A 10,394-nucleotide genomic window follows, 5' to 3' on the forward strand; every position below is an offset into this window, starting at 1 on the left:
GGATTTGGGAGCAGGTGGAGCAGTAGCCAAGCATCCCCAAGAGTCTGCTCCCCAACCAGATGGGGGTCTTCACGATCGGGTTCCCCATGAGGGGATCGGAGACGGATGGGACTGGAGCTGAGTCCGAGAGAGCGAGAGGACCGTGAGAGAGATCAAGAGCCCGAGGAAAAGCTGCAGGAAAAGCAACAGCAGCAAGGACTGGCGATGGTGGAGCGGAGAGGCATAGGGGGCTCCCCAGGGGTGAGTGGGGATAGTCCCCGGGGTGCCAGTTCCGCAGGGAGCCTCGACACTAAATTGCTACCCCTGGTTAAGGACGGGGGGGATGTGGATGCCCACCACACGGCCTTCGAGCAGGCTGGCGATTTGAACCAGGGGGACCCTGCAGAAAAGCCCCGGTATCTAGCCCCCTTGCTGGGTCCCAAGGCCATAGACGCTGTCAGCCAGATGGGTGGGGTGGTGGCCGGGGCGGCTCTAGGCACCAGCAAAACAAGCACGTGCTTGGGGCAGCCCATTTGCAGGGGCGGCAGGGATCCAGCATGGCAGCTGAGAACCAACAGTGGCCCCTGGGAGCTGTAGTTCGTTGGTTAGCTCCCTGCCTATAGAGCCAGCCCTGGAGCAGGGAAAGAACTACATTTCCCAGCATTCCCTTGGCCACTACCAACAGGAAAGGGGGGGAGGTAGTGAGGAAGCTGAGACCTCATGCTGTAGCCAGCTGTGAATGGAGAGCTGCGCTGTGAGTAGGGATTCCATATTTTAACATTCAAAAAATAGGACACTCCACGGGGAGGGAGGGTAGCCACACCCTGCCCCCATCCGCTCCCTCTGACTGCCCCCCCAGAAACCCCAACCCATCCAACCCCCCTGCTCTCTGTCCCCTGATCACCCCCTCCCGGGACCCCTGCCCCAACTGCCCCGCAGGACTCCACCCCCTATCTAAGCTCCACTGGTCCTTGTACCCAACTTCCCCCTTCCTGAGACCCCCCCAACTTCCCCTCTAGGACCCCACCCCCTACCTGTCCCCTGACAAACCCCTGGGACTCCCATGACTATCCAACTGCTGCCTGACCCCTAACTGCTCCGCCAAACCCCTGACCCATCTAACCCCCCCTTCTCCCTGCCCCTGACTGCCCCCCCGCACCTCCGCCCCATCCAACGCCCCCTGCTCCCTGTCCCTTTACTGCTCCCCCCGGAACACCCTACCCCTTCTCCAACCCCCCAACCCCCTTACCGTGCCACTCAGACCAGCGTGTCTGGCTTCGTGCAGCGCCAGACACGCTGCTGCATACATGCTGCCCTGCTCCCCTGCGGAGCCACAGGCTCCGCCTCCCGCCCAGCACCTGCCTTCCAGATTTGAACACCTCAAAATTCAGGCATGCTCAAGCTCCGTTTGGGCAGCGGTTACTTCATTTCTCCCAAATCAAATATACTGATCTACTGTAACTTGCTGTAGAAAAAGTAGGATGAAATTGAGCTAGAAATGCTTCTCAGTGGTTATTAGGACTGGAATTGCTATTTTCAACAGCCATTGCCTTTTGTTTGTTTGTTTGTTTAAAAGGAAGACAGTAATATTGCACTGGCAAATTCCCCATAGAAAGAAAGAGTGGAAGAAAAGAATAATAAAGGCACCTCAACTTTTCCTCATATATGTAGGACAGTCTTATAATATGCATCCAGATATCCTCCAATCACACAAGCTGAAAATTGATCCTCTTTACTGCAGTTCTGTAACCATATGGGAACTAATCCTGTCTGTGTTCTGTGCACATCTAAAATTCCTGCTGAATGACCTGCCGTGGGAGCGAGTTACCAGTGACCCAGGTCTGCGGCGGAAGGACGGTGCAGGTGGTGGGGGTGAGCCCAGGGCTGGGGCGGCAGGTGGTGTGTGTGTGGGGGGGGCAATGGTGGGGGGTAGGGGGAACCCAGAGCTGGGGCAGTAGGGTGTGTGTGTGGGAGAGCCGAGGGCTGGGGCAGCAGGGGGATGCGGGTGGGGGAGGTGACAGCCCAGGGCTCGTGAGGCAGGGGGGTGCAGGTCAAGGGGTGAGAGCCCAGGGATGGGGCTGCAGGGGGGTGCAGCGAGGAGCCCAGGGCTGGGACGGGGGGCAGCCAAACATTTTTTTGCTTGGGGCAGCAAAAAACCTAGAGCCGGCCCTGACCGCAGATCGGGATCGGGATCGCAGCTTTTTTTTTTTTTTTGCCGCTTGGGGCGGCAAATACTCTGGAGCTGGCCCTGTGCGTGTCAGCCAGGCTGGGCTGGTCCTGGCCTACTCCCTCCTGGGGGAAGCCCAAGAGCTGATGGGGGACAAGGTAAGCAGCTGCATTAGACTCAGGAGATTGGGGCGGGGCCCAGGCCTCATTCCCATCCTATCGCCATTCGCTGGCCTGGCAGCAAGGAGCCTGGTGGGGAATGAGAGCGAGAGCAGGTGCTACTGGGAAGGGAGATGAATTCATCTCCATGAACAGGAGGGAACCAGCTTGTCCCCGGACCAGCTCCAACACAGCTCTTTAGCAAGGCTAATTAATGACAAGCGTTACCTCATGACGGACTTATGTTCTCAGGGTACGGTGCTTTTGCTCTTGGGAAGAGCAGAGGAGTCCCCTAAGGCCTGGTCTACACTACGGGTTTAGGTCGACTTTAGCGGCGTTAAACCGAATTAAGCCTGGACACGTCCACACAACGAAGCCCTTTCTTTCGACTTAAAGGGTCCTTTAAACCGGTTTCTTTACACCACCTCTGACGAGGGGATTAGCGATAAAACCGGTCTTTGCGGGTCGGAATTGGGGTAGTGTGGACGGAATTCGACGTTATTGGCCTCCGGGAGCTATCCCACAGTGCTTCATTGTGACCGCTCTGGACAGCACTCTCAACTCAGATGCACTGACCAGGTAGACAGGAAAAGACCCGCGAAGGTTTGAATTTCATTTCCTGTTTGCCCAGCGTGGAGAGCACAGGTGACCCCGCAGAGCTCATCAGCACAGGTAACCGTGATGGAGTCCTCCCAGGATCGCAAAAGAGCTCCAGCATGGACCGAACGGGAGGTACGAGATCTGCTCGCCATATGGGGAGATGAAGCAGTGATAGCTGAACTCCGTAGCAGTAAAAGAAATGGAAAAGTATTAGAAAAGATCTCCAAGGCCATGAAGGACCGAGGCCATAACAGGGACACACAGCAGTGCCGCGTGAAAATTAAGGAGCTACGGCAAGCTTACCACAAAGCCAGAGAAGCAAACGGAAGGTCCGGGGCAGAGCCGCAAACTTGCCGCTACTACGCGGAGCTGCATGCGATCCTAGGGGGTGCAGCCACCACTACCCCAACCGTGTGCTATGACTCTCTCACTGGAGAAACACACAGGGAAGACGGTTCGGGGAACGAGGAGGATGATGACGATGGAGGTACTGTAGGTAGCTCACAGCAGCAAGGAAGCGGAGAAACCGGTTTCCCCAACAGCCAGGATATGTTTGTGACCCTGGACCTGGAACCAGTAACCCCCGAACTCACCCAAGACCCTCAGGGCACACAGGAGACCTCTGGTGAGTGTAACTTTGTAACTATTTGTAAACATTACAAAAAAAAAGCAAGCGTGTTTAATGATTACTTTGCCCTGGCAATCGCGGCCAGTACATCTACTGGAAAAGTCTGTTAACGTGTATGGGGATGGAGCGGAAATCCTCCAGGGACATCTCCAGAAAGCTCTCCTGGTTGAAATGGGGTGATTTTATTAAGGGGACATTCAGAGGCGCCCGTTCCTGCTCTTCTGACCAGAAATGTTCCCCGCTGTTAACCACGCGGTGGGGGGAGGGGTGAAGTGATCATCCCAGAGAATCGTGTGTGTGTGTGGGGCGGGGGGGTTTACTTGTGTTTGTGCCGCATGTTAACCGGGAAACCGCAGCCACTCCTTTTACATTGAAACCCCATTTTAAATGGACAACCCAATTCATCCTTGATATGGGAAATGCGCTGCTGTTTGCAACCTTTCCCGCATGTTAAGAAGGTTAAAAAAGCCAAAACACTGTGGCCTACGATGGCTGCCTGCAAGCCGAAATATGCGACCTTGTAATGAAAGAGTGTACCCATTGTTCTCTAAAATGTGTCTTTTTTAACCACCTCTCCCTTCTCCTCCGCCAGCTGCAAATGTTTCTCCTTCGCAGAGGCTCGTGAACATTAGAAAGAGAAAACGTAGGACGAGGGACGAGATGTTCACGGAGCTGCAGATGTCCGCCCAGGCTGATAGAGCACAGCAGAATGCGTGGAGGCAGTCAATGACGGAGATGAGAAAAGCCCAATATGAACGAGAGGAGAGGTGGCGGGCTGAATCGCGGGAAGAACAGAGCAAGTGGCGGGCTGAAGACGATAGGTGGCGTCAGCTTGCAGACAGACGGCAAGAGGCAATGCTCCGTCTGCTGGAGCATCAAACTGATATGCTCGAGCGTATGGTTGAGTTGCAGGAAAGGCAGCAGGAGCAGAGACCGCCGCTACAGCCCCTGTGTAACCAACAGCCCTCCTCCCCAAGTTCCATAGCCTCCTCACCCAGACGCCCAAGAACACGGTGGGGGGGCCTCCGTCCACCCAGTCACTCCACCCCAGATGATCGCCCAAGCATCAGAAGGCTGGCCTTCAATAAGAGTTAAAGTTTTAAAATGCAGTGTGTCCTTTTCCATCCCTCCTCCCCCACCCATCCCAGGCTACCTTGGCAATTATCCCCCTACCTCTGTAAGGAACTAATAAAGAATGCATGAATGTTAAAAAAAAATGACTTTATTGCCTCTGCAAGCGGGAGGGGAGGGTGGGGTGGGGTGGTTGGTTTACAGGGAAGTAGAGTGAACCGGGTCGGTGGGGGGGGTTTGGAGGGTTCATCAAGGAGAAACAAACAGAAGTTTCACACAGTAGCCTGGCCAGTCACAAAACTCGTTTTCAAAGCTTCTCTGATGCGCACCGCGCCCTGCTGTGCTCCTCTAACCGCCCTGGTGTCTGGCTGCGCGTAATCAGCGGCCAGGCGAGTTGCCTCAACCTCCCACCCCGCCATAAAGGTCTCCCCCTTACTCTCACAGATATTGTGGAGCGCACAGCAAGTAGCAATAACAATGGGGATATTCTTTTCGCTGAGGTCTGAGCGAGTCAGTAAGCTGCGCCAGCGCGCTTTTAAACGTCCAAATGCACATTCCACCACCATTCGGCACTTGCTCAGCCTGTAGTTGAACAGGTCCTGACTCCTGTCCAGGCTGCCTGTGTACGGCTTCATGAGCCATGGCATTAAGGGGTAGGCTGGGTCCCCAAGGATCACGATAGGCATTTCAACATCCCCAATGGTCACTTTCTGGTCCGGGAAGAAAGTCCCTTCCTCCAGCTTTCGAAACAGAGCAGAGTTCCTGAAGACGCGAGCATCATGTACCTTTCCCGGCCATCCCACGTTGATGTTGGTGAAACGTCCCTTGTGATCCACCAGGGCTTGCAGCAGCATTGAAAAGTACCCCTTGCGGTTTATGTAGTCGGTGGCTTGGTGCTCCGGTGACAAGATAGGGATATGGGTTCCGTCTATGGCCCCGCCACAGTTTGGGAATCCCATTTCAGCAAAACCATCCACTATTGACTGCACGTTGCCCAGAGTCACTACCCTTGCTATCACCAGGTCTTTCATTGCCCTGGCAAATTGGATCACAGCAGCCCCCACTGTAGATTTGCCCACTCCAAATTGATTCCCGACTGACCGGTAGCTGTCTGGCGTTGCAAGCTTCCACAGGGCTATCGCCACTCGCTTCTCAACTGTGAGGGCTGCTCTCATCTTGGTATCCTGGCGTTTCAGGGCAGGGGACAGCAAGTCACAAAGTTCCATGAAAGTGCCCTTACGCATGCGAAAGTTTCGCAGCCACTGGGAATCGTCCCATACCTGCAGCACGATGCGGTCCCACCAGTCTGTGCTTGTTTCCCGGGCCCAGAATCGGCGTTCCACGGCATCAACCTGCCCCAGTGACACCATGATTTCCACATTGCTGGTGCCTGTGCCTTGTGAGAGGTCTATGTCCATGTCAATTTCCTCATCACTCTCGTCGCCGCGCTGCAATCGCCTCCTCGCCTGGTCCGGGTTTCGCCTTGGCATGTCCTGGCTCTGCATATACTCCAGGACAATGCGCGTGGTGTTCATAGTGCTCATAATTGCCGCGGTGATCTGAGCGGGCTCCATGATCCCAGTGCTAGCTATGGCGCCTGGTCAGAAAAAAGGCGCGAAAGTAGTATCTGATGGACCAGGAGAAGGAGGGAGGGCGGGAGGGAGGGAGGGCCGAGTGACGACATGGCGTACAGGTACAGGAACAGGGAGAAACACAAACAACTGTCACACAGAATGGTCCCCCCAAAGATTAAAATGAAAACCCTGGGCTTAGCAGGCCATTGATTTCACGGAGGAAGGGGAAGCATATGAATACAGAACAAATCTATTTTTTACATCTTAAGGTGGCAGCCGACGGTGCAGCATGAGTGACAGCCATACCAGTACGACGATGACGGATACCAATCATAAAATACCATCATCTGCCAAAAGGCAAGGGGCTGCTGCTGTGTAGCAATGCAGCCCCACGTCTGCCAGCCCCACGTCCGCCAGCACCCAGCATCGCCCTCGGCCTCTTCTGGGTGCTTAGCAGACAATACTGGGCAATTGGCAGAAAATAGTATATTACGACTGGTAGCCATCATCATCGAAACAGTAGCATGTCTGCCCAGGTGGCCATGATTGACAGCCACACCAATACGATGACGACGGATACCAGTCATAATATACCATCGCCTGGCAAGGGGCTGGTGCAATGCAGCCCTACGGCTGCCAGCCCCATGGCTATCACTCATGCTACACCGTCTACCGCCAAAAGGCAGTTAGCAGCTGCTGCTGTGTAGCAATGCAGTCCCACGTCTGCCAGCACCCAGAGGACATATGGTGACGGTGAGCTCAGCTGAGCTGAGCGGGCTCCATGCTTGCCGTGATATGTTGTCTGCACAGGTAACCCAGGTAAAAAGGCGCGAATCTATTGTCTGCGTTGCTGTGACGAGGGGGGAGGGGCCTGACGACATGTACCCAGAACCGCCCGCGACACTGTTTTGCATCATCCGGGCATTGGGATCTCAACCCAGAATTCAAAGAAAAGGCGCGAACCGCTTCTCGGCTCTCTGAGCTGTGGCGCAAACGTAGTATCTGACGGACTAGGGGAAGGAGGGAGGGGGGCCGAGTGACGACATGGCGTACAGGCACAGGGAATTAAAATCAAGAACGGTGGCTGTGCATCAGGGAGAAACACAAACAACTGTCACACAGAATGTTCCCCCCAAAGATTAAACTGAAAACCCTGGGCTTAGCAGGCCGTTGATTTGACGGAGGGAGGGGGAAGCAAATGAATACAGAGCAAATCTATTTTTTACATCTTAAGACGACGGTGCAGCGTGACTGATAGCCCTCGGCATCTTTCTGGGTGCTTGGCAGCAAATACGGGGCGGCGTATGACGATGGTCTTCAGGCCTATTGCACAATCGGCTGCTCGGGGAAGACTCTGCTAATGTGCGATGACCCGACTTGTAATAGGACGGCTAATAGTCGTAATACACCATTTACTGCCAAAAGGCAAGCCCCACGGCTGCCAGCACCCAGATCGCCGATGAAGGCTACCAGTCTACTGCACCGTCTACCGCCAAAAGGCAGTTAGCAGCTGCTGCTGTGCAGCAATGCAGTCCCACGTCTGCCGACACCCAGAGGACATATGGTGACGGTGAGCTCAGCTGAGCGGGCTCCATGTTGTCTGCACAGGTAACTCAGGTAACCCAGGTAAAGAGGCGCGAATCTATTGTCTGCCGTTGCTGTGACGGGGGAGGGAGGGGCCTGACGACATGTACCCAGAACCGCCCGCGACACTGTTTTGCATCATCCGGGCATTGGGATCTCAACCCAGAATTCAAAGGGGCGGCGGAGACTGCGGGAACTGTGGGATAGCTGTGGGATAGCTACCCATAGTGCAATGCTCTGGAAGTCGACGCTAGCCTTGTACTGTGGACGCGGTCCGCCGACTAGAGCACCTAGAGCATTTTATTGTGTGGACACACACAATCGGCTGTATACAACCGATTTCAATAAAACCGGCTTCTATAAATTCGAACTAATTTCGTAGTGTAGACGTACCCTAAGTGCCCTCTGCGAGCCTCTTCTCTCCCAGAGGGCCTCACCCAGTTGCCAGTGGCCTAGTGTCCGTGTCACCCGAGCCACCACCTAGAGAGAACGGGAGGATTCAGTCAGCAGGGGCTGCTGATCTGCCCCATTCACCAGGGCTGCCATCCTGTGGCTTCAGCATTAGTGTCTGAGATGACTTGGGGCAAGATCTCGACCTCCCCGCAACCCACTTCACTGCTGCCAGAATCCCTCCTGTCCGCCCTGCTAGAGGCCCCTTCCTGCCCAACCTGGGTGGGGGTGGGAGGAGAGGGTTCTGAGAACTTGAGCTGTGGTTTGGAGGTGGATCAGCTGCCAAGGGCGCTGAGGGGGAGGTGGCAGGAGCTAACCCTTCAAGGAGGGGGTTTGGCACTGGAGGTTACTAGGAAGGACAACAAGACTCCATTCTGGGGGTCAGGAGGTGAATCCATCCCTCAGTGGTGGGCAGGTGCTGTGTGGAAATGCTGCTGGTTCCAGGTGCTCTTAATTCCCCCTGATTCCTCGGGGCGTTTGAGTCTCTGACAGGTTCTCGTTCCCATGCAGCAGGAGGACGTCACGGCCAAAATGATGCACCAGCTCCGCATCATCCGGCACTTGCGCCAGGTGACTGAGGCACTGCAGGGGCTGTGCCTCTGAGGCCATCAGCAACTCCTGCTCCCTGCTGCAGGTACTGCTCTGGCTCACTGTAAATGGGGAGCTAGTGGAAGGGGATATGGAGCCCCCTGGCACTCACTAAAAGGGAAAGTGGTGGATTCTCCATCTCTTGCTGTCATTGAATGAAGACTAGATGCCTTTCTGGAATGTGTGTTCCCAAAAAGTAACTATTGTACTATACAGGAAGTCCATGATCATGCAGGGGGTTAGATTAGATGCTCTAAAGGTCTCTTCTGACCATCAAGTCTACTAGTTTTGGAAAAACTGAGTGTAGCATTGGGAGCAGCCTCTTATGTTTTACTATCTAGCCGGCTTGCTTCCTAGAATGAACACGCATTGAGTGGGGTGATCCACAGAGAGTAGCTCTGTCAAGGCTGCTTCCCCACTCTGAACTTTAGGGTACAAATGTGGGGGCCTGCATGAAAACTTCTAAGCTTAACTACCAGCTTAGATCTGGTCCGCTGCCACCACTCCCAAGATGCTAATTCCCTTCCCTGGGTAGCCTTGAGAGACTCTTCACCAATTCCCTGGTGATTACAGATCCAAACCCCTTGGATCTTAAAACAAGGAGAAATTAACCATCCCCCTCCTTTCTCCCACCAACTCCTGGTGGATCAAGATCCAACCCCCTTGGATCTAAAAACAAGGAAAAATCAATCAGGTTCTTAAAAAGAAGGCTTTTAATTAAAGAAAAAGGTAAAAATCATCTCTGTAAAATCAGGGTGGAAAATAACTTTACAGGGTAATCAAACGTAAAGAGTCCAGAGGAATCCGCTCTAGCCTTAGGTTCAAAGTTATAGCAAACAGAGATAAACACTCTAGCAAAAAGGTACATTTACAAGTTGAGAAAACAAAGATAAAAACTAACATGCCTTGCCTGGCTGTTTACTTAGAAGTTGGAAATATGAGAGACTTGTTCAGAAAGATTTGGAGAACCTGGATTGATGTCTGGTCCCTCTCAGTCCCAAGAGCGAACAACCCCCAAAAACAAAGAGCACAAACAAAAGCCTTCCCCCACCAAGATTTGAAAGTATCTTGTCCACTTATTGGTCCTTTGGGTCAGGTGTCAGCCAGGTTACCTGACCTTCTTAACCCTTTACAGGTAAAAGGATTTTGGAGTCTCTGGCCAGGAGGGATTTTATAGTACTGTACCAGGAGGGCTGTTACCCTTCCCTTTATAATTATAACAAGCTCAAACCTTCAAAGTGTCTGGCCAGGAGCAGGACATTAGCACTTCAGGGGAGGGGTGTGTGTGGCAGTGACATCACAAAGGCCTTTTGCAGGACCTCAGCCTATTGGTCAAAGATGGTGGGGAGGTGGTGACCTCACAGAGAGATGCTGACATCAGCCAGGCAGGTTAGGGGCGCAGGGCCAGGGAAACCTCAGAGACCCCTGTGGCTTTGCTTCAGCAAGTTCCCTTCTCGAGGTCTCTTTTTGAGGACTGGGAGAGTATTAGGGTTCACGTACGTGCATGCGAGGAGGAGCCTCTTTCGAGTTTTCTCCTTTCCCTTTACTGATTTTACTAGAAAACAGACGTCCCTGTGTACAAGGTAAGAGCCTCT

General features: G+C 53.8%; 1 protein-coding gene across 1 annotated transcript; it reads left to right on the top strand.

Moving 5' to 3' along the window:
- Window positions 1–2,843: 2,843 nt before the first annotated feature.
- On the top strand, window positions 2,844–4,749 carry LOC135982545 (uncharacterized). The gene is made up of 2 exons (XM_065589669.1): window positions 2,844–3,529; window positions 4,125–4,749. Exons 1-2 carry the CDS (start codon window positions 2,986–2,988, stop codon window positions 4,625–4,627), a joined length of 1,047 nt encoding a protein of 348 aa, XP_065445741.1. The 5' UTR covers window positions 2,844–2,985; the 3' UTR covers window positions 4,628–4,749.
- The last annotated feature ends 5,645 nt before the right edge of the window (window positions 4,750–10,394 follow it).

This window comes from Chrysemys picta, chromosome 3 (assembly GCF_011386835.1).
Source record: "Chrysemys picta bellii isolate R12L10 chromosome 3, ASM1138683v2, whole genome shotgun sequence".
In the NCBI taxonomy this organism is placed as follows: Eukaryota; Metazoa; Chordata; order Testudines; family Emydidae; genus Chrysemys; species Chrysemys picta.

Bases quoted from the DNA above. Each gene is read 5' to 3' on its own strand.
- LOC135982545 (XM_065589669.1), top strand. From the start codon at position 2,986: ATGGAGTCCTCCCAGGATCGCAAAAGAGCTCCAGCATGGACCGAACGG. The intron at 3,530-4,124 runs GTGAGTGTAACT...CTCCTCCGCCAG, and splicing joins GGGCACACAGGAGACCTCTG to CTGCAAATGTTTCTCCTTCG.